We start from the raw sequence: 27,897 nt of genomic DNA on the forward strand, positions 1-27,897 counted from the left end.
AATTAGTAAGAGACAGATATTTAGAAATAGAAGCTTTGGTGGTTTTCAACCTTGACCCTTTTTTCTATCATTTGTCTAAATAACTATTGGCAGCATCCATTATTAAAACTGGTCCAGTATTGAGCATTTTGGGTTTCACTAGACTTTTAATGTCAGGTAATGATCTTAAATTAGGTTTAATTTCTGCAAAAACTGAAAAAAACAAGACAAATATTAAAAGCTAGCTACACCCTCAGTGATCAAACATCCACCATGCATTACATATATACATACTTATATCACTGCCTTTGTTGACTTTACACCTCACAGACACATACAGTCATTACATTTGATGAGCCGTGACACTGGCTAGATGTGGCACATTATTTTATGAAGAGCAAAAAAGCATTAACACGCACTTGATTTACTGTGGCAGCATGAAACACTGTTCAGTTGTTCCTTTTCAAGCTAAAATATTTGATGGTCTAACTGTTGTTGTCATGGCAATACAACATATTTAGCAATTTTGGTAACATTTCAACCAGATTGCAACAAGTTGATCACATTTCCATGTCCAGACTCCCACACTGTTACTTCATGAGATAAGCCCAGAGTGTGACCATCAAAGTCCAGCTGACTCCACTCAGAGTGAAGCTCACCATCCATCACATCAAAATACACACACTGAGATATTTACATGACAGTCACAGCTTACAAATACAAGATCTACAACCACTAGTAAAAAAACAACAACAAAAAACTGCATATATAGCGCTTGGTTCAGTTTGTGTCAAGTCAGCAAAACAAATGAAGACATTCAAACATCATTCCTTACGTGTCTCTGTCTCTCCTCCTCCTCCAGGTGGTCTGCTCTAGCCATGAGGGTGCCCAAATTCCAGGGTTGCTTGGGTCCGAATGTGTACCCGGAGGTGCCTGAGGGTGGCTGGGGCTGGGCCGTGGCCGTGGCCTTCTTCGTGGTGGAGATCTGCACCTACGGGACCCTCAAGAGCCTGGGCGTGTTCCTCCAGGATCTGATGACAGATTTCGGGGAGAGCAACAGCCGAGTGTCGTGGGTCATCTCCATCTGTGTCTTCACCTTCACCTTCACCGGTCAGTCATTTAAGATCCATTCTTTTTTTCCCTTTGTACTCTTTGAACATCTACAAGTGTGTTCAGGACATTTAACACTAGCAGACAGAGTCTACTTAACAAACTGTAAATGCAACGCTAAAGATAAATGATATTCCAGTTTAGTGATGCAGTTCTTTTTATTATGAAGTAATCTGCTGAGTTTTTATTTTTGATTCATCGTTTTGTCTATAAAATGTCTAAGAGTCTAAGTTGATGTCTTCAAATGTCATGTTCTAATATTTTGTTTGAATAAAAAATTATTTAAATGATTATTTTGTTATCACAAAACCTGGCCTTTTATTATCTGTGGATCAGCTGATCAATCAGTCATTCTAGATGAAGTCCACTATATTTGTGTTAGTTAGTGTACTACTGTCATCTACAGTCTGTCATACCTGTGTAAAAAATTGAATATAACCAACTGGATAAATTCAAACTAAATAGTGAAATACAACATGTGTGTGTTCTATTAGCAGGTTCTATGTGAGCATGAGCATGAGGAAAAAGACAGATGATGACATGGATGCTTATACATTTCCTTTAAAGTCCAACACAAACTGAGACCAAGTCACTTTTATCAGTGTGAATATGTTCATCTCCTCAGCTGAAAATTAGATATTAAAATAAACAATGTAAAAATTAGGGATGCACCGATCCAATATTAATATCAGATATTGGCCCTGATATTGACTAAATATTTATATCTGGTATCAGATAATGGGGCCAATCTATTCACATTAATTCTATGTTTGTGATGCAAAAATAAACATTTGATTCCTGTTTATGTTGTTCCAAGTTGCTGCTGGTGCATAATTACTTATTATTTTAATAATAAATAACAGTTCAGTACATTTATATTCATGTGCTTGTTTGTTACAGTTTGTTTTACATAGTTAGGAAAGTAAAGTCCAGCCTGATGCCTTCAGTGTCTTCCTCACGGTGAGGTATACAGTTTATTAATTCAACAATGGCTGATATGCAAGGTCCAGGTATTGTATGGTATCTTTATCAGTACTGAAAAAGTCGGATCAGTGCATTCCTAGTAAAAATCACTTGCTGCACGTACACACATATATACTATAGTGCATGTAAAGACATTGTTCACATTCCTGTGTATCCTGGTGTCTGAGTTACCTGGTTGTGTGTCTTAAACCATCAGTCAGGTGTTCATATGAACAGTAAAGAGTTTGTCCTCTCTGTAATCATTCCTCCTGTTCATACTGAATATTAAAAGATCTCCTTCAAATGTGCTTTCAATGGAAGTGATGGAGGACTAAATCCACAGTATGTCCACACACTCATTTCAAAGTAGATATGAAGCTTCAACAGTGTGAGTTAGTCATATCAAGTGATATCTGACACATTAATGTCATATTACTCATCATGCTGTATCACATTATACGAGCATGATGAAGGGATCTTCTAATGGTCAGTATAAACACTTGTATAGACCTAATGATGCTGTCTGTCACCTGCAGCTCCTCTGTCCACCCTGCTGAGCAACCGTTTTGGCTATCGTCCTGTGGTGATGATGGGGGGCTTCCTCATCAGCCTGGGTACTATCACCTCCGCCTTCACCAGCTCCATCAATGAGATGTACATCACCATTGGCATTATCTCAGGTACTTCATATGAAGCACACACACCTGTGTGCACCTGTCTGTCTGTCTGTCTGTCCATCCATATATCTGTCTGTGTCTGTCCATCTATCTGTCTGTCTCTGTCCATCCATCCATCTATCTGTCTGTCTCTGTCCATCCATCTATCTGTCTGTCTCTGTCCATCCATCCACCTATCTCTCTGTCTCTGTCTGTCCATCCATCATCTCTCTGTCTCTGTCCATCCATCTATCTATCTATCTCTCTGTCCATCCATCTATCTGTCTGTCTCTGTCCATCCATCCATCCATCTGTCTGTCTCTGTCCATCCATCCATCTGTCTGTCTCTGTCCATCCATCCATCTATCTCTGCATCTGTCCATCTCTGTCCATCCATCCATCTATCTGTCTGTCTCTGTCCATCCATCTATCTGTCTGTCTCTGTCCATCCATCCATCTATCTCTCTGTCTCTGTTTGTCCATCCATCATCTATCTGTCTCTGTCCATCCATCTATCTATCTATCTCTCTGTCCATCCATCTATCTGTCTGTCTCTGTCCATCCATCCATCCATCTGTCTGTCTCTGTCCATCCATCCATCTGTCTGTCTCTGTCCATCCATCCATCCATCTGTCTGTCTCTGTCCATCCATCCATCTGTCTGTCTCTGTCCATCCATCCATCCATCCATCCATCTATCTGTCTGTCTCTGTCCATCCATCTATCTCTGTCTCTGTCCATCCATCCACCTATCTCTCTGTCTCTGTCCATCCATCTATCTGTCTGTCTCTGTCCATCCATCCACCTATCTCTCTGTCTCTGTCTGTCCATCCATCATCTATCTGTCTCTGTCCATCCATCTATCTATCTATCTCTCTGTCCATCCATCTATCTGTCTGTCTCTGTCCATCCATCCATCCATCTGTCTGTCTCTGTCCATCCATCCATCTGTCTGTCTCTGTCCATCCATCCATCTATCTCTGCATCTGTCCATCTCTGTCCATCCATCCATCTATCTGTCTGTCTCTGTCCATCCATCCATCTATCTCTCTGTCTCTGTTTGTCCATCCATCATCTATCTGTCTCTGTCCATCCATCTATCTATCTATCTCTCTGTCTCTGTCCATCCATCTATCTGTCTCTGTCTGTCCATCCATCTATCTGTCTGTCTCTGTCCATCCATCCATCTATCTCTCTGTCTCTGTCCATCCATCCATTTATCTCTCAGTCTCTGTCCATCCATCCATCCATCCATCTATCTGTCTGTCTCTGTTCATCCATATATCTGTCTGTCTCTGTCCATCCATCCATCCATCCATCTATCTCTGTCTCTGTCTATCCATCCATCCATCTATCTCTCTGTGTCTGTCCATCCATCCATCCATCCATCCATCCATCCATCCATCCATCTATCTGTCTGTCTCTGTTCATCCATATATCTGTCTGTCTCTGTCCATCCATCCATTCATCCATCCATCCATCCATCCATCTATCTCTCTGTCTCTGTCCATCCATATATCTGTCTCTCTGTCCATCCATCCATCCATATATCTATCTATCTGTCTCTGTCCATCCATCTATCCATCCATCCATCTATCTCTCTGTCTCTGTCCATCCATCTATGTGTCTGTCTGCCTCTGTCCATCGATCCATCCATCCATCTTTGTCTATCTATCTGTCTATCTGTCTATCTATCTATGAGTGTAACAGTATGTAATGTATAGTATGAGATGAAGGGACTTCTAGCAGTGTCACTATGTGTGTGTTTCTTCCAGCACTGTCCAATGAGCAGCCTGCACTGAGGTCTACTCCTCTGTGTTAACTCTCTAGGAAGGACAGAGCAGGAAAAACTGGAGCAGCAAAATATACCCCCGCCCCCCTCTAAAATCATGAAATTTCCTTTCAGATCCAGATTGAAGGAACAGGAAGTGGCTGAAGGATGAAGGAATAAATTGAGTGATTGACAGTAATCAGTAATATATTGAAAACGTTACAGGTGAAGAACAAATTAAGGGGGAAGTGATTTTGGTATCAGAGCACATCAAGTGTTTTTTTTTCTTGGACAGAAAGCACTGCTAGCTCTCCCACCTTGACTGCCAGGTCTGCTTCTAAACAATGCCTAACACGACCACCCCTTCTCTTCTCTCCCCCCATCTCTTTTTCTTTTTTTTTGTGTGTCTTCACATGCCTTTTGTCTTCCAGCAGCTCCCGTAGCTCAGCTGAATCCTCTCAAGTGTCCCGCGGCCTCTGAGAAAGGAGTGACCTGACACCTTGATCTCTGACCCAAGTCCCCCCCCCTAGACATGCAGTGTTCCTACCATGCGGGCCAGAGGCTGTCATGTCCCCTATCTCTTTTTCTCCACTTGTTTACAGGCCTGGGCTACTGCCTCACCTTCCTCCCCACCGTCACCATCCTCGCCCAGTACTTCTCCAGGAGGCGAGCCCTCGTCACCTCTGTCGCTTCCTCCGGAGAATCCTTTGCTATATTTGCCTTTGCTCCTGGTGAGTGGATTTAACAGTATACAGTCAATATATATTTAATTGATCTAATTCAAGATCATTATAGCAGCGCTGTTGTATTGGATTGAGTTAGATTGCACAGGTGTTCCTCATGAAGAGGACAATGACTGTATGTCATTGTCGGTATGAGATTCTGACGGTATGATAACCTTAAAATATCACGGTTTCACGGTATTATGATTACGGCTATAAAATGTGATATTTTGAAATGTCTGTATTTAAAAACAAAAAGAAAGATTTTTTCCCCCCATTGAACAGTCTTTTATTTTCAGTAAATATGTATTTAAAATAAATAATAATAAAAAATAACTGAATTATTTCTAAATAAATAATAAAAAAAATAAGTGCAGTCCTTTAACTGAGGCTAAACCTGCAACTCAAGTCACGACATAAATGAATTATTTTTAGTGAAAAAAACACAAAATGCAAATAAATGCAATCACTTAACCTGTGGCTCAAGATCAGAACATTAATAATTGAAAAAAGTAAAAACACATCTAAGATAAATATAAATAAAACAATCTCAACAGTTTTTGGAGACTTGTTCACTATCATATTGGATGTATTGCCTCCTCGCGCTGCTACTGTCCGTTACCTTCTTCCTCCGAGCCGCGGCCGTCTGTCTTTTTACGGTAGCTTAAGTATAAATACAGCCGACTTGGTCCTTTTAGACGGGGGGGGAAGTTCGGGGGGGCTCCGTCAGCCATCAAACAGCCTGCAGAGCTACCTGCTTGTAACAGCAACCGGAGGAGCGCCAGAGGAGGGCTACTGTACACTGCAGCTGCACACAACCTGAGGGACCTCCACTCTCTCTCTGACGAGAAACAGCTCATATCACAGGAATGGTATGACGGAACATTTTAGTGGTTTTGAAACCGTGACTTTTTCATACCGTGGTATGCCTTGAAACCGGTAACCAGCCCATACCTATTCACACAGACAAATGTTTTGAAATTGGACTGTGTTTGGACTGGAAATTGTGTCTTGTGTTATGTCTGTATTTTTTTTTTTTTTGAAATTCTCTTTTTATTCAGAAAGGCAGACCTCCATCACATACACCACTTCACACATACATTAACTCAGTTTGTCAAGGATATAATGATGTTGTACATACTGCCCTTCTGGAGCTTTCTCCCACTGACCCAAACCATTCCCGGTGGAAGCGATAATACAAAAACAACAAAACCGGGGAGCGCACCCCTACATATAGTCATTACACCACTTACACAAAAAAAAAAAAAAATAAGTAAAAGAGGGTAGGTTCACACAAAGCACAAGTATAGTCAGATAAAAGTATAGTATAGTCAGATCTAATTGGTTTTACATACTCAGTCCATTTGGTCCAGATCCTATAAAAATGTTCTTTCTCAACTTTGAGGGAAAAAGAAATCTTCTCCATAACATAAATCTCATAAATAATTTGAATCCATTCGTCGATGGTGGGAGGTTCCACTTTTAGCCATTTTCTAGTGACACATTTCTTACTAGCTGCCAACAGTATGGTCAGCATTTTTTTGTCTTTTATGTTCCATGTTTCAAGCATTATATTGCCCAAGAACATAGTTTCACATTTTAGTGGAATGTTCACATTAAATATATTTTCAATATGTTTGTGGATCTCTTCCCAGTAGGATTTTATTACTTGACAGTCCCAAAAAATATGGAAGTGGTTGGCTCCATTAGACCCACAGAGTCTCCAGCAAGCATCCCCACTACCCTGATAACGTTTTTGAATGGGTGTGATAAAAAATCTTGTTATACTTTCCAACAGAACTCCCGCCAAGTGTTTGACCCGGTTGAGATCCATTGTAATTGACATATTTTCTCCCAGCTCTCCTGTGTAATAATTATCCTCATTTCCGTTTCCCATTTCCTCTTTATGTTTTTTGTATTCTCTTGTTTGGATAATTGTATTGCATTATATAATTTGGAGATCATTTTGTTGCAAGACCTGGACTTGGGTAATGATAAGAATACCTCCATGAACCCTGACTCGTCTTTTCGTAATGCCTCTTTATATTTTTGTTATAATAACCTCTCACTTGCAGGTATCTAAAAAAATCATCTTTCCCTAGTCCATGATCCTTCTGCAGGGCCTCAAAACTCTGAAATGCCCCCTTGTGGACAAATGAATAATAGGTAGTTAAACCTTTTGTGATCCACGTCTTAAATCTGTCGTCGGTTTTATTTGGCGTAAAGTCCGAGTCATATGCACACCACCTCATAATCTTAGATGTGTCTTTTAGTCTGCAAATTTTGCCTATTTCCTGCCAGGACTTCAGGAAGCTGCCTGATATAGAATCCTCTGGGATCTCCTGTTCTTCTTGCAATTTATTGTCACTTAATAAAGCTGTTATTGGAATTCCCTTTATCGTGGTTCCCTCAATTTCCTTCCATGCTGCAGCGTATGTAGGCGAGCACAGGCAGACTAAAGGTCTCAACTGAGCTGCATGGTAGTAATCCTGTAAACAAGGAAGGCTCATTCCCCCTTTTTCTTTTCTTAATTGCAATGTTTTAAATTTGATTCTGGCCCTTTTCCCTTGCCACAGAAAACTCGCTATTAATCTGTCCCACTCTAAGAACTGTTTAGCTGGTATTTTAATTGGTAAACATTGAAAAAGGTACAACATCCGAGGAAGAATATTCATCCTGACAGACTCTATCCGGGAGCTTAAACTTAAAAAGGGAATAACATTCCATCTTTGTATATCAGTTTTTATCTTTGAATTTAGTGGGCCATAATTTATGTTGTACAGTCTCGTGAAGTCCCTAGGTAATGAGACACCCAAATATTTAATGGACTCAGCATCCCATTTCCAATTGTACATGGTCCTGATTGAAGGTGGAGGGTCATAATTAAAAGTGATTGCTTGGGTTTTATTAATATTAATTCTATAACCAGAAACTAAACCAAATTCCTCTAACAATTTCATCAGTTTTGGGAGTGTCTGAGTAGGCTGTGTTATACTTATCAATAAATCATCGGCGAATAGGGCCAGTTTTTGTTCCCCTGATGTCATTGGGAGCCCCTTTATATCATTCCTCTGCCTAATTAGTTGACTCATGGGTTCTATAAACAAGGCGAAGAGGAGCGGCGACGCACAGCACCCCTGTCTCGTTCCTCTTTCTAAAGTGAATGAGTTGGTTAAGTTTCCATTGATTTTGATTCTAGCTGTTGGTTTGTTGTATAGAGCTGTAAACGTGTCAATTATAGTTGTATGGAAGCCAAATTTCGAAAGTACCTTATATAAGAATGACCACCTCACTGAGTCAAATGCTTTCTCAGCGTCCAAACTTAATATCAATGTCTCCAGTTTTTGATGTGTGACTTGTCTCATAACGTGCAGTGATTTCCTGATGTTATCTTGGGTCTGTCTTTGTCTGACAAAGCCAGTCTGGTTCTTGTGTATTATTATTGGTAGTAATAACTCTATTCGTTTGGATAATATGGAGGTGAATAGTTTATAGTCATTATTTAAAAGACTTACAGGACGGTAATTTCCACATTCCAAATTATCTTTCCCCTCCTTAGGTATGATTGAAATCATCGCCTCCCTCCATGAGGGGGGGATATTTTTGTTTTCCAAAACCCAGTTAAATGTGTTTAATAATGTTGGAAGTAGTTGATCTTGCATTGTTCTGTACCATTCTGTGGAAAAACCATCTGTCCCTGGAGACTTCCCCCCTTTCATTCTCCCAATCGCTTTTTGAATTTCTTCCTTTGATATTTTAGATATTAGTTTTCCATTTTGTTCATCAGTGATCTTTGGAAGATTTACCTGGGCCAGAAAGGCATCAATCTGGTTGTCGTTGCTTATCTGTGGTTGTGTATATAATATTTTATAGTATTTTTGGAAGCATTGTTGTATTTTCTCCGGGCTTGTTTCTATTACATTTGTTTCGGAGTTTCTTATTTTATATATAGTTCTATCCGCTTGTTGTTTTCTTAACCTGTACGATAGAAGTTTCAGTGATTTCCCACCTGTCTCATAGTATTGTTGCTTTGTAAAAAGGAGCTTTTTCTGAATTTCCTGAGTATTTATTTCATCTATTTTATTTTTTAATTCTTTAATCTTACATTTGTCGTCACCTTTATGAGACTTTGCGTGTTCTTTCTGTAGTCTCTTCAAGGCCTCTTCTAATTCTTTAAGTTTTTGTTCCCTAATTTTCTTCTCATATGAGGAGATGGCTATTATTTTGCCCCTCAACACTGCTTTTAATGCATCCCAGAGAATGGGTGGGGTCACATTTTCATTATCGTTGTCTTCCAAATACAATTTAATTTCGCTTTTCAACTTATCTTTAATAACTGGGTTATTCAGAATGTTTGAGTTCAGTCTCCAGAGAGTGGATTTCTTATTATTATTCAGATGGACTGACATATAGATGGGACCGTGGTCTGAAATAGTACTAGGTCCTATAAAACCCCACCCTAAAAAGATCTTCTTTAAGCATAAAAAAGTAGTCGATGCGTGAGTAAACATTGTGAGCGTACGAGTAATGTGAGTAGTCTCGGCTCGTCGGGTTTATCTCTCTCCATACGTCCACAATCCCCACTTCACGCATCCAAGTATTAAATCTATTGCTGATGTTTTTTGCATTAGATTTCCCGTTTGATGAGTCAATTCTGGGATTTAATCGGATGTTAAAATCTCCGCCACATATTAAAATCCCTTGACTCTTTGTTGTCATTAAATCAACCATATGTTGATAGAAGGACCAGTCACTGCCCGGCGGCACATACACGTTAAGGAGACTTATCACAGTACCTTCTATCTTCCCTGTGACCATAACAAATCTGCCTTCCTTATCCTTATGTTCTGATATGTGTTCATAATTTACCGCACTGGATATCAAAATCGCCACTCCTCTCCGCCTCCCTGATCCATGTGAGGAAAAATAAACATGTTTAAATCCTGATTTATTCAATTTAGCATGTTCGGAGTCGTTGAGGTGTGTCTCCTGTAAGAGAGCTATCTGGATTTTATCTTTCTTTAATTTTGATAAAATTTTCCACCTTTTAACTGGATTGAGTACCCCATTTATATTAAATGACGCTATTTTTAAAGACCTGTTTTGCATCTATGTGATTTCCCCCTCCATCTCACTCAAAACCCCGGTGCGCTTCCCCCTCCCTGCAAGAACCAGCAGGGAATAAACAACTAACACGCTAAACAACATCAAACTGAACACGATCTGTCCGTGTGACTCCCTATGTAGGGGTCTGATAATCCGACCCTGTTCCCGAGGTGGCTCGAAGGAAACAGTCTCCCTCCTCAATCCGGAGGAAGAGGCCCTTACCTGCAACAGCCGCATGTCGGAGAAGAAAAAAGAAAGAAAAAAAGTCCAAAGTAGAAAAATTTGCCTGGAGTGAACCAATAGTGGATCTTCACCACTAATTATAGTCAGTACATTATATTAAAAAAATAATAATAATAATAATTTCACAATTTTTACTCCGCCGTCCTCTAGCCTGGGTTAAGTCCCTCCAGTCCCGGAGGGGGTCGGTGATGTTCTCCTGAAGGCTCGAAGCTTCTTCTTGTAGCTTTGATCCCGTTCGGCTGGGCCCTTCTTTGCTTGTCTGTCCACTCTCGTCCAGGTCAGCTGCTGCACCTGCTCCATGAGTGTCTCCGGAGGTGTGATGGTGGTTGTCACGGCGTAGCCTCTTCTCAGCAGGTCCTCTGATGCCTCCTCTACCGTCTCGTAGGTTCTGGTTCCGTCCTCGTGTCTCACGCGCAGTCTGGCAGGGAAGAGGGTCTGGAACTGAACTCTATTTTCCTTCAGTATTTTGCGGATCTCTGTGTATTCTCTTCTTTTCTTGAGTATTACAGGTGGATAGTCGTGATCCAGGTTTATGCGATTTTCTTGCCAGGTAAACCCCTTCTTCTGCCATGCCTTGCGGAGTAATGTCTCTTTTGTTTTAAAACTTAAACACTTGATTACGATGGAGCGTGGCGGCGCGTCCCCCGGCGGCTGCGGTCCCAGCGACCGGTGAACCCTTTCAATCTGCAGGTCGGGCATGTCGTGTATTAGCTCGAGACCTTCGCGGAGTAAATTCTCCACAAATGAGATCATCGTGGTTGATTCCTTCTCGGACCCCTCCGGCACCCCATAGATCCTTATGTTCTCACGCCTGGAGCGGCTTTCCAGATCCAGCAACTTGACCTCCAGTTTGGTGTGTAGCTGTAGCATGGCCTTGATGACGTCTTCTGTGTTCTGGATCCTCTCTTCTGCTTTCTCAATTCGACCTTCCGCCTCGTCCAGTCTGGTATTCGCCTTTACAATTTCCTCTCTTATTGTCTCTAGTTGTTCTTTGTTTTCTTGGCGAAACCCTCTCAGTTCTTGCAGAATCAGTTCCAAGTCACCCATTTCTCCGCACCGCACCACGTTGTTAGCTAGCCCAAACCTGTTAACTGTTAATTGTTGCTGCGCTCCGTCTTTCTTCCCCACTTGTCTTCAGACGACGTTTACTGCTCAAAGTGGTGATCGTTTTTTAACCCCTTTCTCTACGTTTTTTGTGGAATGATTTGTTTGGTTTATATGGGGGTATTTCTCTAATTGCTCTGGTTCAACCGGGAGCTCCCTCGCTATGCGGCCATCATGACGGTGTTCCGACCGGAAGTCTATGTCTGTATTTTTTAAGGCAGGACGAGTTCACAGGGGTGGCAGAGTTTCAATCATTGTCATCAACACCTCAGCAATAATATACATTTAGAGAAATGCTGTCACTGCTCTACAAATGTTAAGGATCATTCAAGAAATTAGAGTCCTACCGATATATCGTTCAACCCATATTATTGGCTGATATTGACCTGTCACAGATATTGGTATTGGCGTATAAGTTGTCTGATATGTGCCAATATTTTTTTAAAAGTTATATAGGCAGCATTTTATGTATATTTGATCCTTTTTTTAAATATATGTACATGTTTTTGTTATTTAGTTAGTTTAGTTAGTTATAGCTAATTATAATGATTCAATTCACAGTGAAGTTTACTGTTTCAGTGCACTGATGTCATTTTATACAATAAAGTTTATCATCAAATGGTAAAATATCATGCCTTCATTAGATCTTTGTCAAAAGTGTGTTTAAGTGATCATTGCAAAAAATTTATGTTTATGTATATATTAGGGCTGTCAGCGTTAACGTGTTAGTCGCGATTAGATTAAAGCAATCCATGATGTGTTCATTTTTTAAAATCGCATTTTAATTTTGCAAGCCTTTTTGTCCCTTCTACTCCCCCGTAGACGGCTCCTCTAGCTGTAGCGCAATGCTTTGAAGTGGCCTCCTGCAGTAAACCTACCGCGGTGATGGAAAGTAAGAGAGCTACTGGACTTTTGAACGGCTTGTTTAACTTTAAAACACTTCCAGACGGTTCAGTTGACAAATCAAAAGTAAAATGCCACCTGTGTCAAACGGAGTACGTCGAGTTTGAGTTAGCACCTCCACGCTAAACACCCAGGTGCAGCCAAGCGAGCCTCAGCTCCACCAAAGTACCATTTTGGAGTGTGGGAGTCGCAGCAGAGCCGTGATTGATTCCCAGTTAAGACACTCTGGTAAGAAATGCTTTACATTATGGGCTTAAAACTGCCTTGAAATGTAAGATAACAGGATTTTAAACATGCAATTCAAAACACGATTAATCGCGATTAACTATGGAAATTCTGCGATTAATCTCGATTTAAAAAATTAATCGTTTGACAGCCCTAGTATATATGTATTATAAATATCCAGTGTCAGTCTGACCCCACAAGCAATGCACCAAAGTGACTGAGAAAAAAGTTAATAAACATAAAAATGTCCTTATATCTGCTTATAATAACATTATAGTGTGCCCATTTATTAACTGTTTACATATGGCTGACAGCTGCATCTCCATGACAACTGAGCCATCTCTTATGAAAAGTTGTTCATAACTATATGACTATAATGTACTCTGTCCTATCATCTGTCCACAGCCTTCACCACACTAAAGGAACACATTGGCTGGCGCTACTGTCTAGTTGTTCTCGGCATCATTCAGGCTTCTGTGATTGGCTGTGGGCTTCTACTTCGTCCAATCATCATCCAGCCCGTGCCTGTAAAGGAGGAAGAGGAAGCGGACAAACAGTCTCTGTCTCTGAAGAAGCTGGCTGCTGTTTATGAGCTGGAGAATGAACAAACCAGAACCTCCATCAACTCAGGAGTCTCGCAGGGCTCTGAGGATTCAGGCGTCACGTGTCTGTCCACCTCTAACGGAGACCTGAGGACTGCAGGAGCTGAACCCAAGGCTTTGATGGAGTGGGAGGTGCAGGACAAAGAGGGCCAGGAGCCGTCAGCGCCCACACCTCCCAGCTCACTCATGGAGAAGGACGAGGGGTGCATAGAAGAGGCGGAGGCGGAGGCAGGTCCTCTGCAGCCCTCCAGACCCAAACTCCTGGACTTTTCTGTGCTGAAAGACAGTGTCTTCATCTGGTACTCTCTGTTTGGACTGTTTGCCACGCTGGGCTTCTTCGCCCCGCAGCTCTACATCATTGAGCTGAGCAAGAGCCGTGGGGTGGAGAACAGCATGGCCTCCTACATGCTCTCTGTGATGGCTGTGGCTGAAATCTTCGGCCGCCTGTCCATCGGGGTGGTGCTGAACAAAGTGTGCTTCAGGAAGACCCTGGTGCTGCTGGGCTGTGTGGTTCTCCTCTGCCTGGTGCTGGTGGCCTTCACTATTGTATGGGAGTTCTGGGGCCTGGTGGTCTGCTGCGCCCTCTACGGATACTTCATGGGCACAGTGGGATCCACACACATCCCCATGCTGGCTGAGGAGGACGTGGTGGGCATCCAGAAGATGTCGTCCTCTGTGGGAGTGTATGTCTTCATCCAGAGCTTCGCTGGTCTTGCTGGACCACCGCTTGGAGGTACATGACCTGTTTTAATTGTACTTCTCTTTATCATTTCTTTCAACCTCTCTGGTTTGTTAAAAATGGTCTCATGTCTTCTTGCAGGTGTGTTGGTGGATGCAACAGGTAACTACGGTGCTGCCTTCTACTCCTGTGCAGCGGGCATGGGGCTCAGCGCCATCTGCCTAGCCATGGTGGGACCGGCTAAGTCCGGCATGTGCCAAAGACAGAGCAGAGAGGAGGAGAAGGGCGAGAGGGCAGAGGAGGAGAACATGTGTCAGGACGTTGAGCAGACAGACTTTTTGGATGTGGACTTGGCTCCAGAGCAGAGTCCAGTAAGACAGGCTGTGGATCAGGGAGCCTCTGTGATATGAACCTGAGCATAGCTGGACATCGACCTCAGAACTTACAACATCAACACCAACAAAGCAAACACAAGTCCAGATGCACTGCAAGAGGCTGCAGAGTCACCAACACTAACCCTGCTGCTGGCTCCAATCTCAGGTGTCTCTCTCTCTCTCTCTCTCTCTGACTAACTTGAAGCTCACTTCCTGCCAGACAGGAAGCAGTCTCTCTGAGACCAAAGACATCCATGCTGAGTACATGGAGTCACACCTTTCTGCACAATCTCACACATCAATCCTCTCACAACCCACTGCGTATTATTAGAATTATTAGAATGGCAACACCACTATCTCAAGAAAGAAGCACTGTTGTCATGGAGACCGAAGCTTCACAGGCACACAGCAGTCATGATGTATGTCTGTCACATCATTACTGCTGCTGCTTGTCGCTCACGTCGATGTGTGCGTCCTGACTCAAAGCTACACACACACACACACGCGAGCGCGCATACACACACGCATACACACACACACACACACACACAGACTGGACATCCAGCAGGAAGTCCACCACTGAATGCTTTAAGATGTACTCCCCTACATTGTGACCTGTAGACAATCTGTTGTGATGCATGGAGAATGATACTTGCTACTAAAACTTGATCATGCAATCTGTACATACAGTCTGTCTGATGCTCTTATGCACATTCATGTAATTGTAATTCTAGCAATATCTCAGCATTGTTCCCGGATCCTTTACATGAATGAAGGAGCTCCAGCTTCCTCTAAACTCGTATTCCTAATTCATCTTCTTCTGCTCTATGTAGAAGTGTTGACTGTGTGTGTGTGTTATCATGTTATCATGATGTTGTTGATGTACTATAGAATGACTTTATTACAAATAACCACATAAACTGAAAAGCAATGACGATACATTGGATCAAGATAAAGGTTTACAGCACTTTAGCTAACTCTGGCTAACTTTCCCATGCTATGGCTAACTAAGTACAATGACACACATGTTAAAGTGTAGAAGTAGAGGTGTACATATATACAGTTTATATATACATTATATGCAAAGGAGTGAGGGAAGGATGTGACTGCAGCCTCAGATCATCTCCACACTCTCCTCACATGACTTGAAGTTTAGCTCACAGACCTTTTACATCAAATCACACAGTCACTTCGATTTAAATTCTTTATAATGAGCATTTTTTAAATGTAACTTTTTCATTTTTTTTAATTTAATTGAATGCCAGGCTGGATCCTGCCTGTCAAGTGCCGCACTGCTTTCATGATGTATTTTTAATAAAATCAATTTCCAATTCAGCTTTGTGTGTCTGATGTCATTTGTTTTAACAGTGCGGTGTATACTCCGTGTGTGTGTGTGTGTCTGTGTGTGTAGTTTTTTAAAAAGACTTCTCACCTACTGGCTGCATGGAGGCTCTCAGCCATCCATTCAGTGTTATTACTTTAGTATAACAGCGCCCTCTACTGTACAATAACTGTGCATCACACAAGCTTTTTATGAAATATTCAACAAATATTTAACAATATTCAGCATCTGAAACAATTATCAGGAGGGATATATTTTTATTTTAAGAGCTGTTGAACATTCAACACTTTGTTCATGTTAACATCCAGCTGATATGTAATAAACAAGCACAATATTTGAGTCTAAAAATGATCCAGATGATGAGCTGCATCTTAATATTGTTATTAATTTACAGGTGTGACTCCTCTCTCAGTCCATTTTAGTGTGAAGTATTTATGAAACACCTTAAAACTAATGAAGTGTGCAGAGATCCAGAGTGGAGCTGCTGCTCCCATTGTATTTGTTTAACCATAAATGATCCACACTCTACATTATTAATGACCACTTTTGAATGCTTAATACATTTTATATTTTCCATTATGTCCATTCATGTCCGCATGCTATGAACATCTTGGGCCCTATTTTAACGATCTATAGCGCATGGCGTGAAGCGCGTGGCGCAAGTGCCTTTGGGGCGTATCCAAATCCACTTTTGCTATTTGAACGGCAGAAAAATGGTCACTGTGCCAGGCGCATTGTCTAAAAGGGATGGACTCAAGTCCCGTCATTAATCATAGGCGTGTTTTGGGCGTAACATACGGTAAACCAATTAGAGTGTCATCTCCCATTCCCTTTAATATCAAGGAGCGCTGTCACATCACACCTTTAAATAACAGTAACATATGCGCCAGTGACTTTAGACCTGGTTTTTTTGTGCGCCAGGCGCATTGTCTAAAAGGGATGGACTCAAGTCCCGTCATTAATCATAGGTGTGTTTTGGGCGTAACTACATTGACAGTTTCACTGATCATTACTCCCATTGACTGATTCTGATATATAGTGGCAGGTCATTGTGACTTTTTTTTAATATGTTGATGTACATCATAATACGAATTCAGATTGTGGTGCTTTTACGAGTGATATTTTGCATGTTTGTGTGCTGCTGTGCGCCGTGTGTGTAACAAGCACAGTGTCTGCGCGGTGCGCACCCGCCTATCTAGGAGCATATTGGATTCTTGATGATGCGCCCTTAAATAAAAGTGACATATGAGCCAGTTTTTTTTTTTGGTCAGTAGAGCAATCGCTTTCCTCTGCCTCAAAATAGCAACACGCTATGGAAGAATTATCCTATCTTTATTAAAGAGCGTAGATTTTCAGTTTGAGAGCATGATTTTATTCCTTTTCAGTGACACAGCTCCTTGTCTATGGGGTGCCGTTTGTAAAGCGGATACATTATGGATACATAATGGCATTAATACGCAAACCTGTACAGGTAAACATTTTATATGACAGTACATAGTTTCAGTTATGGGCAACATTCAATGTATTAGAAGCAAAAATATGTATGTTGCTTTTTCTGCTTCTTTACATAAATGACATACCCTTTTTCAGGTTAACTTTGTGTTAAATACTTCTGCATTTCCACTTACTTGATGTATTATATATCACACATAACATGTTTTTTTTCCAGGAGGAACCTGTGGAACTCTCCGATAGTGACTTTGAAAGTCCTGTGTACCGGAGAAGGAAAGGTGGGTCTGAGAATTTGAAATGTTGTTTCGCAACAGGTTGTTGGCACAGTCAACAGTTATTTTCTCACTATAATGACTTTATCATTTATTTATAAAAAAATGTATCTGTTCTAATTCTGCTCATCCCAAAATTCAGATATGGGTAATTAGAAATGTTAAGTACTTTGTTTCCAATTACTGATATATATTTTCCCTTCTTTTGTCCATAACATCATGTCATTTAGTTCATACAGTGTCACCTTCCACAAGTGAAAGTGAGCTCATCAGTCAAGGGAATGAAAATGACAGACTGCAAGAAAGTCCACCGCGTCAAAGAAGAAGTAGGTTAAAACACTTGTCAAATCTGGACTTGGTTCCTGGGCACTGTGCTATGGTTGCCCACTGCTCCTCAGGGATGGGTTAAATGCAGAGGAGGAAGTTTCACTGTACTGAATTGTATGTGTGATAAATTAAGTATAGCCTACCCTTGTCCTTGACAACTCAGTAATTACTGCTTTATTCAACAAACTTTAACCAATGAGCAGACACTCCTCTGCTGCTTGCTCACTGAACACAACCTTATCATGCGTCTTTGTATATGGAGGAGGCACAGTAATATAGTTTGTACATCAGCCTACACACAAACTTTTCAGTATTTGTACATTTTTCGTCCTTGCAGGCAGCTATACAGCCAATAAGAGCAATATTAATAACTTAATGTTACTTCAAGACAAAATGGTGTTTGGAGACCAGACTCATTTCTGATCCCATCAGTCATGAAGTGTGCAAACCACAACACTCCTGAGTAAGACAGGTGTGTAGTGTGAACAGTACAATGATCTTAAGACTTTGAAAGTCATGTAGTGTGACCAAAGCTTAACATTAAATGCCAACCTGACAGAATTTAAGCACCAGTTTGTTTTTGTTTTGTCAGCCTCAATTGGATCACTGTAAGCAACCTTGTAAACTGTATTTGGATTGGATGTCTTCATTCATCTACCTACAAGTCATTATAAGAGATAGACTGAGCTTAGTAGTACAATTCAGTCATTTGTACTGAATGTGAGAGGCAACTCTGAAACCTAGCTCATCTCATTCAGTTTTGCTTCACCCTAAATCCATTAAGGCTGCCTTTTAAAGGAAACACACTTAAAAGATGGAATTAGGGTTAAGTTGCACTTAGATAAAATTAGATTAACATCATTACAAAAATATTTCCCTTTGACTTCCTTTTCTTTATGCAGTGCTCAGTTCTCTCTCTTTCTGGGCTTTCTGCTGAATTTTCTGTTGTCCCTGTTTATCTTCGTTTGCTCAGCCCTGTTTATCTGGAGGAAGATGAGGCTCTTGAAGAGGCAATTCAGCGTAGTCTACTAGAAGACTGTGATGGATCTGCTGTTAATATTTTAAAGTAAGAGTTACAAGTAATTTTTTACTACGGTAAATATCTTGTTTACACCTGTGTAAACATCGCAAGCAACATGGAACAGTTCATCATGCACTGAAGGTGATAGTGGAGTAAATGCAGAGATAGCCAAAGGTCTGGTTATCTTTGTCATTGTCTTTGTTAATGTAGGTCATCTGAAATGCTGAGCAAAGAAGAAATTGCAGGCCTTCTACAAGCTCACAGTGAGAGAGTTATTACATCGGGAACAAGACAGATCTATATCAGTTGAGCCAATGTTTGGACCACAGCCTTACGTGTGTTTAAGAGACCCTGTTTTTCACAAAGCTGTGACATGCTCTATGTCACATTTGCAAGCGATGAACATGATGCTGAGGAAGATGCTGCTGACCTTGGAGGTCCCAGACGAGAGTTTTTCCGATTACTGGTGACGGCTATCTTCCAAGACAGTGGAGCTTTTGAAGGTTTTTTATAAATATATTGGTTTGAAAATGCCAGAGTACAAAATACAGAATGCAGTGTTCATTTATTTAATCTTTCAGGCACACCAAATGGATGCACACCAAGACTGAACATTCTCCACTTGCAAAATGGACTGTATCGAACCATTGGCAGGATGATGTCTACAATAATAATACAAGGGGGTGAACCACCTGCATTCCTGTCCCCGAGTGTAGTGGACTACATTGTGTCTGGGGACATCCTTCAAGTTCGTGTGACACCTGATGATATAGGTGACCCTGATTTAAGGGAGAACCTTAAAAAGGTAATGCGCAATATTCTGACCTGAAGACTATTGTAGTAAGCCTTTGCTTTTTTTGACTATTCCACAGCAGTACAGTTACTTTTATTTTGGTGGAATGCATTATCAAAATAATTTTGGTTTCACATTACCAAATAAATAACTAAAAATTCAAACTTTTCTTGTCATTGGTAGGTAACTAAGTGTAAGTGAAATGCACAGTCTACATAGTAGTTCTGTAAATGTTGATTAAATGCAGCCATTTGAGAAAATAAGATTTTAAAGATTTGATCTGTAATATTTAGGTTCAACAGGCAGTCTTGCAGGACGATTTGGAGAAAGCAGTCAGCAGCTGTGACTCATGGCGATATCAAGTTGAGGGTCTTCCACTCGTAGTCACCATGGCCAACAGAGATGTGTTCGTGAAAAATGCAGTTCTATACCAGCAGAGCTGTCTTGATCAACTCATTGATGGCTTGTCCCACTATGGAGTAAGATTTACCTCACAGTTCTGTATCATATTTGCTCTGTGCTGTGGTAAAATTACTAAGAATTGCCATATATATATATTTAACCATAACTACTAATTTTTATGGCCTTTCATTTATGGTGTTGAATTTCCCTCTAGGTTTTATCACTCCTGAGAGAGAACCCCAGCTTGCATGTGCTGCTTGACATACCAGGAGAGGACAAAGGTCTAGCAGCTGATTTTGTAGCTGGTATTCTCAAACCAAGCTACTCTGTACTGGGGAGCAACAGAAGAGTTAGGGAGGCGTTGATGGTGGTCAAATTTAGGGAGTTTCTCCAATGTGTTGAAAGTAAGTTTGTATTTGTAATTCAGTATATTATACATTAAGGCAATCCAGGAAATTTACAGATTCATTTTAGTCTTTACAACTCATGAAGCTGTGCCTATCTAATGTTTATGTACCATGTAACAAGAATACAGTTGTTATGATAGCTTGTAAGAATAGCATTGCTTTTTCACCAAAATACCTATACAGTAGGCCTGCACGATATCAGCAAAATGTGCGATGTGCGATCACACTGTTCAATATTGCGATGACGATATGACTTGCGATAAATAAGAAAATATTTAAAGTTTGCATACAGTTCCTGTCTCTTTCAGATTTTCAGCTTTAAAAGATTCCCTGCTTTTAGGTACTCTAAAACACTGAATAGCTGATTGTAATTACCGCAAATTCCGGACTACAGAGCGCACCTGATTAAAAGCCGCATGCTCTAATTTTAGAAAGAAAATCAATTTTGTACTTGTACAAGCCGCGCCGGATTTTAAGCCTCAGGTGTCCCACGTTGTAATATGAGATATTAGCTATGGTTGGTCTGGCGATGCCTGACTATTATTTTATCATTATTAAGGCAAAAGAACTCAATTTATGTCCATGGACATTGTAATGAATAGGATATATGCTTAATATTAGTTTGCATACAGCGTGCTGCATGGACTTCAATACATCTGCTGCACCGCTGCTATCACAATTATCAAATGCTAAGTTTCTACAGTCTGTGACTGTGACCCTCATAAAAGTCATATTTTACAAATCTGCATTATATAAACTAACGAAATTCGTTAAAGTAAGTAATTTGGCGACTTCTAAGTCATTAAACTAAGTCTTACTTTTACTGGAGTAATCTACCTCGTTGGCACCTGTCATTGTACGTCTTGCTTTGAATTAAAACCTACTGAGCGAACTCTCCCGTTCTCTCCTATGAACGAGTCGGACGACAACATGTATCAACCATGAAGCAAAGTGAAAAAATAATAAAGTACGTAACAGCCGCATGATTTTCTTCGAGTATTTTCCATGTTGATGAGAGTGAGTACAAATGACTGATTTACAATAATAAAGCGTGCTTGATTTATCACACAATTTCATTGGACCTCTGTGAACTACTCATCAATTTTATTGGTCTACTGTTACAAGGCAAAATGTTTTGGACGCCACGAAAAAAAAAAAAAGTGTGCGTGGCCAATTTATCGCATTACAGACCAGCTTTTGCGATGGGTTCATCGCGAACGTTCACATCGCAATGACGATGAAAATTCGATTAATCGTGCAGGCCTACTATACAGTAATCCATTAGTTATTCAATTAGTCATTGATTCAGTCTTTCTTAAACCTGAGTATTTTCCAGTCTCCAAGTCAACACTGGTTTCCCTTTGCTTTTAGATAAAGAGCTGAGAGACACATATGGGGACAGGACTCTAACCAAGGATGAGGAGGCATTCCTGAAGACTTTGAGCCCTGGTCACATCCTTGCGTTTGCTACAGGTAGCAGCAAAGTCCCAGCCATTGGTTTTCATCCAACCTAAATTAATATTTATTCATAATGAAGACAGACATCTCCCCACTGCACATACGTGTGCCAACGAGCTTCACCTTTTTGTGAATGCAGCAACAATGGCTGATGATGATGAATTTAACTACTGCTTCCTAGTAGCACTAATGAATGGATCTTTATTCAGCACCATTTAAACAAATTTCAGGATTTCACTCTTTAGTTTCGGATATGTGGTGCTATTACTATTTTTGTTGTCTACAACTGGACTAAAGTATTGTTGTGTTTTGAGATGTTTAACAGTTACCATTAAAAGTACAAGTAAAGGCTTTTTTTGCAAGCACAACTGGAGCATAAATGTGCTGTCCTAGTTTTAATTTTTACTGTAAATCTACTAATTATTTACTGAAATCAGATAATTTGTAAAAGAACCCCTGCTGTGTAATGCACCACTGTTTAGTGCAGGGCATGCCATGTTTGTCAAACCAGGCGAAGAGACATTAGCAAAATATTAGCAACATTATCTTTCATGTGTTTTTAATGTTTATACACCCAGCAGTCAAAAACCACGGATGTGATTGGCAAAGGACAAAAAAGCAGGAAAATGTAGAAACAAAGAGAGATAAATGTTATGCTTTTTTACAGTACGCACACTGGTACCTCATTCACATTAAATGAAATGTCTTTATCATTGTGACTGCCTCTGTCCTCCATCAGCATAACTCTCTCTCTAGCCGAGCAGAGAACGGTTTTATTTTGTGAGTAAAGGCCAGCAGGTAAGCCAAGGTGAGATATCTGGCTGAGGACAGAGGCACATTTACATTTGACCTCTGTTAGCTGTAACGCTAAATGATATAATTTATGCTTTGCTGCACAGAACATTTTCAGGTAATCTTTAACTCACATTTACACACATTGTTTTTCAGCTCATGAGTTCGTCCCACTGCGTCACTTACCGGTGTGAGTTTTACTGTTTATAGAAACATATGTGCTTGTGCTACACATAAAGTGCATTGGTACTAGTAGCAAATCTCTACTGGCTACCGTTAGCTAGTTTAGTTAAGTTAGCCTTGACAAGCATCCAATGATACGTGATTTGGAAAACATACCGAGGTGGCCTGTGGTGGCCCTGTGGCGGTTGCTGTCGCTGTCGACATACTCCGTATTGCCGCCAGAACGGCTCTGCCGATGTTCTCAGCTAAAGCAGAATCATTCATGCTTGCAGCGCGACCATGGCCTACAGTACAGTGCACCGGGTGGAGGACCGAGTGTGTAGGATGACAGCTCAGTCATAGTGAGCCCCCTTGTGGCTGACTGTAGTGGCTACAGGTCATAAGTCCGGCACCCTTCATAAAAGTGACACTAAAAACTCACAGTACTCTTCAAATAAAGTTTCTCCAACCGTGTTTCTTATTTTAGGTAGTTATTATCACGATAATCCATGTCCAAGAGTCCATTTCCCTGGATAAGATGGGGTTTATTCGTTATTTGCCACTATAAACACACTCTGACCTCCTCGAGCTTTTATTTTGGTACTTCCTGCATTTGAATTTGCATATTAGCTAAATATTTAGTTTCACTTGAAACATTTACATTTAACATTTAGATTTAGATTTAACATTTAAATGTAACATTTAGATTTAGATTTAGATTTAACATATAGATTTAGATTTAATATTTAAATTTAACATTTAGATTTAGATTTAACAGTTAAATGTAACATTTAGATTTAGATTTAAAATTTAGATTTAACATTTAGATTTAGCATTTAACATTTGGATTTAAATATTTAAAATATCTCTAAGTTGACAAATATTGTTGTAAATGCGCAAAAAAGTGACTCTCAAAAATTCACACCTACACCACACAGCTAAATGTGACAAAATGTTGCTGCTATTTTCAGCATGAACCGCTTTACAAACGGCACCCCATACTTGTCATGCTCAGATTTATTCTCCTCATGCTCACATTTTGGGCTGGCACTGAGATGTCTGCTTTCTTTCAAAATGTGTGCTTGAACTCAAAAATAATAATAATAATAATAATAATGCATTTTATTTAAAGGCGCCTTTCAAAGCACTCAAGGTCACCTTACAAGGCACACATAACACAAAAACAGTACATCAAACAATATAAATCAGGTGACATTTAGTGCAAAGATAAAGAATAAAGAAAGAAAATAAATAAAATAGATAGATAAATAAAAATAAATATGAACGTGACTTCAAAGTGCATTAATATAATAATAAACAAGAATGAAGATTGCATAGTTAAAGGGAGATAGAGTAGGCCACTCTGAATAGGTGTGTTTTCAGGCGGGATTTAAAGGTGGAGACAGAGTCTGAAGTGCGAATGTCTGGTGGGAGAGAGTTCCATAGGCGGGGGGCTGATCGGCTGAAAGCTCTTGACCCCATGGTGGTTAAGTTGGCAGATGGAGCGAAGAGCTGGTTAGCAGAGGAGGATCGGAGAGTTCGAGAAGGTGTGTAGATGTGAATAAGTTCAGAGAGATATGATGGTGCCAGGTTGTGAAGGATCTTGAATGTGAGGAGTAGAATCTTAAAGTCAATGCGGGATTTGATAGGGAGCCAGTGAAGTTGCTGCAGAGCAGGAGTGATGTGTTCAATAAAGGGAGTTCTAGTTATGATACGAGCGGCTGCGTTCTGTACAAGTTGGAGTTTGTGGAGAGATTTCCGCGGAAGACCAAAGAGGAGAGAGTTACAGTAGTCCAGACGGGATGTGATCAGGGTGTTTACCAGGATAGCGGTGCAGGTTGGTGAGAGTGAGGGACGGAGACGGTTGATGTTACGTAGATGGAAGTATGCAGACCGAGTAACGCTATTGATGTGGGCTTCAAACGATAGTGTGCTGTCCAGGATGACACCCAGGCTCTTTACTTGAGGGGATGGAGGAACAGTGGTATTGTCGATGGACATGGAGAAAGTGTTGAGTGTTGCTAAGGTTGATCTGGTACCAATGAGGAGGACCTCAGTTTTTTCGCCGTTAAGTTTAAGAAAATTTAGTGAGAGCCATGATTTAATTTCCAGTAAGCAGTCGGATAGAGCTGTGGGTGGCAGAGTGGAAAAATCACATGCTTGTACTCACATTTCGGTAACACTTTACTTGAAGGTACCGTCATAAGAGTGACATGACATTGTCATAAGAGTGACATGACACAGTCATAAACATGTCATAAACATTATGTCAATGTCATTAAACGCTTATGACTGCTGTCATTAAGTGTCATTCGATTTGGTAATGACAAGTTGACATTATTTTGGTTGTCTTCATTATGACAATTTGACATTAATCAAGGTGACATAATCAGAATTTGTCTTTGTCATGACAACTTGACATTAAATTTGTTTGAGATGTCCTTATTATGACAACGTGACATTATTCAAAGTGACATTACTAGAAAATGTCTCTGTCACGACAACCTGACATTAACGAATATGCATCTATTTTTGTGTTTATGGCAAGTTGACAATGATTATTATAATTAGCTGTGCAAGGTTAAAGACCAATTCTAGCATTTGGTCATTGATGTTTGACAGAATACCAAAAACTGACTGTCATGACATCATTATGACAATGTAATGAAGAAATTCTTTGACCTAAAGTAAAGTGGTAGCATTTTGATCTGTCATTAACATATCATGAAGGATAAACTGACTGTTATGACATCATTATGACAATGTTTTTATTATCATTATTTATTTTCTCAAACATATGAACTGGTTGTCACGACATCATACATGTTATAATGTGCTTCGAAACAGGACCTCTTCTGCCCAACACCCACCCACTCAGGAACTAAACAATACCATAACATTCATAACATGCATGCTCATGCATACTGACATTCAATAAATAACAGACAGTAACTATTTATGAAAAATAAAAATAAAATGGAAGAAACATGTCTGTCATGACTGACTATCTGTCAAAAGTGATTACTTTTGTGCCTTCTTTATGTCATGCACCAGTCGACCCAAAATGCCACCGTGATGTTGAATCGCCAGCCAGTAATACCACTCAATCATCTGTAGGTGTATTTTGAGTGATTCTTTTGTTCTATTACCTCTCAGGCGCCATATTTGTTGTTTGTATGACTGCCATGCCCGCTCTATGTGCTGGGTATGGGCTCCAGTTTGTGGGTTCACAAAATTCTGCTTATGGCAAACACTAAATTGTTTGTACCCATAGTGGGCAAGGCGGTCCAGAACTGTACATTTCATTATTTTTCACATCAAATTTGTAGTGATTTTAAAAAGACAGCAAAACAGACGTGTTTTAGTTGCAGTAGAATACACATCATGGAGGCTGTTTCTTTCAAATTCTCCTTGTTCTTGACTGTTGCAGGCAGAGCTACTGATGAGCTGCTCAGTGTGGAGATGAAGGTCATGCTGCAGATTGACTGAAAGTGAGTGCTGCGATGATAAAATACCATGGTGATTATCAAACCCTGAGCAGTGATCAGTATTGTTCCTGCTTTAACTGACTATTTTCTCTACAGCAGTGTGTGGAGCAGCTGGCCTGCAGGGGGCAGTAGACAGCCAGGATCCAAGATTGTTGTCAGGTATGTAACAGTTTGCATCCTGTATGTAGTATAGAAAGTGTAACCCCAATCCTGTACTGCCATGGCAGAGACATCCCTATCTGCTGTGGAATCTTAGTATTGGGAGAGAAACGTCAGGACTTTGGCACAGATTCAAGTAACTATTGTTCTGGCAATTTTTATTTATCAAGAAGCACAAAGCCGGTAACGTTGTCTTTCTCTAGTTTATTCAGTCGTCTGCAGACGGACTCCTCTCTCTCAGGCGTGAGACGGCAGAGCGAGCCCAGAGCAGAAGAAACAGTCAGATTATATACAATACATTATCATAGAAAGGATGACCTTGTTCTATCAACAGACCAATGTCATCACAATAGGCACGTCATCACGTGTATACAATCAGGACAATAGTTACTCAGTAGACTATAACATACATGATGTTCTAATTCAAAGTTCAATGATATTCATTAAATCAACATTTCATGGCATGGTCAACAGATTATGATGCACACACATACATCTAATCAAATACCATAACTATTCATTTGATCAGACAAGATGAATAATAAGAATGTCCATTACATTCCCCCATTTGAGCGTATTACGCTCACAAATTAACATTAATCAAACAAACATCAATCATTGAAATTCAAAACTAATGGTCAAAAAAATCTGATTAACATATATTTTTTTAAGTAATCCAAGCAAACAATATTGTTAGATTGAGCAATGCTAGATTAAACAGTACTGTCAAAATCATGTAAGTCAGCATAGAGTGGAACCCAGTTCAGAGAGGAATCATCTTCAGATTTAATCATGAACCACCCAACAGGTGTTTTAACTAATGAAGTGACTAAAGCTTTAATGCAAGGTATAGCACAACAGATCACAACCATAAACACTGTCAGGGTAACAAGCAAAGGTGTCAATGTTCTCAGTAATGTAATTTTCCATCCTCCCTGGGTCAGCCATAGCCCTGGATTTTGATTCACAGAGTCTTTGATCTTTTGTTCATACAACAGATCGTTCAGGTGTGAGACAATATGAGTCATATTGTCCGTAATGTCCCACAGGTAGCCGTAACCACCTGCTTGCATGGTGATATCCCCAGGAAGTGCTCTTGTTCAGTGAAGCTCTTCCTAGTGAAACAAACAGTTCCTTGTTGTTGGGTGGGGTTTGACAGATTGGTGAACTCCTAGTTGTTTCACCTGTGTCATGTTCCAGAATCTCGCCGTTGAACCCCCGTAGTTGATGAGTTGATACCAGAATCTGACTCAAGACCCGAAACATGCTCCTTGTGAGATATTCTATTAAGCTAACATGTGAATTGCTTTGTTTAAAAACAAGTGCTCTCTAGTAATGTTTTGTTGGGTTTTTTGTAGTGTTGCTTGACTGGTGTGGAGAACTGGA

At 40.3% G+C, this 27,897-nt stretch overlaps 1 protein-coding gene across 2 annotated transcripts; it reads left to right on the top strand.

The window, feature by feature from the left end:
* Positions 1-878: 878 nt before the first annotated feature.
* On the top strand, positions 879-15,719 carry slc16a6b (solute carrier family 16 member 6b). 2 transcript variants are annotated; one of them, XM_053337699.1, is made up of 5 exons: positions 879-1,089; positions 2,589-2,732; positions 5,081-5,209; positions 13,187-14,116; positions 14,204-15,719. In XM_053337699.1, the coding sequence occupies exons 1-5, from the start codon at positions 1,014-1,016 to the stop codon at positions 14,470-14,472; spliced, it is 1,548 nt and encodes a 515-aa protein (XP_053193674.1). In that variant the 5' UTR covers positions 879-1,013; the 3' UTR covers positions 14,473-15,719. The 2 variants fall into 2 exon arrangements, with proteins under 2 accessions (XP_053193674.1, XP_053193673.1); XM_053337698.1 differs by lacking the exon at positions 879-1,089 and having other exon boundaries at positions 2,653-2,732; positions 4,913-5,209.
* The last annotated feature ends 12,178 nt before the right edge of the window (positions 15,720-27,897 follow it).

The sequence above is a fragment of the Scomber japonicus genome, chromosome 18 (assembly GCF_027409825.1).
Source record: "Scomber japonicus isolate fScoJap1 chromosome 18, fScoJap1.pri, whole genome shotgun sequence".
Taxonomy (NCBI): Eukaryota; Metazoa; Chordata; class Actinopteri; order Scombriformes; family Scombridae; genus Scomber; species Scomber japonicus.

Excerpts from the sequence above, each read along its gene's own strand:
- slc16a6b (XM_053337699.1), top strand. The coding sequence starts at position 1,014 with ATGACAGATTTCGGGGAGAGCAACAGCCGAGTGTCGTGGGTCATCTCC. Across the intron at positions 1,090-2,588 it reads CTTCACCTTCACCTTCACCG|CTCCTCTGTCCACCCTGCTG; the intron begins GTCAGTCATTTA and ends TGTCACCTGCAG. Across the intron at positions 14,117-14,203 it reads TGCTGGACCACCGCTTGGAG|GTGTGTTGGTGGATGCAACA; the intron begins GTACATGACCTG and ends GTCTTCTTGCAG.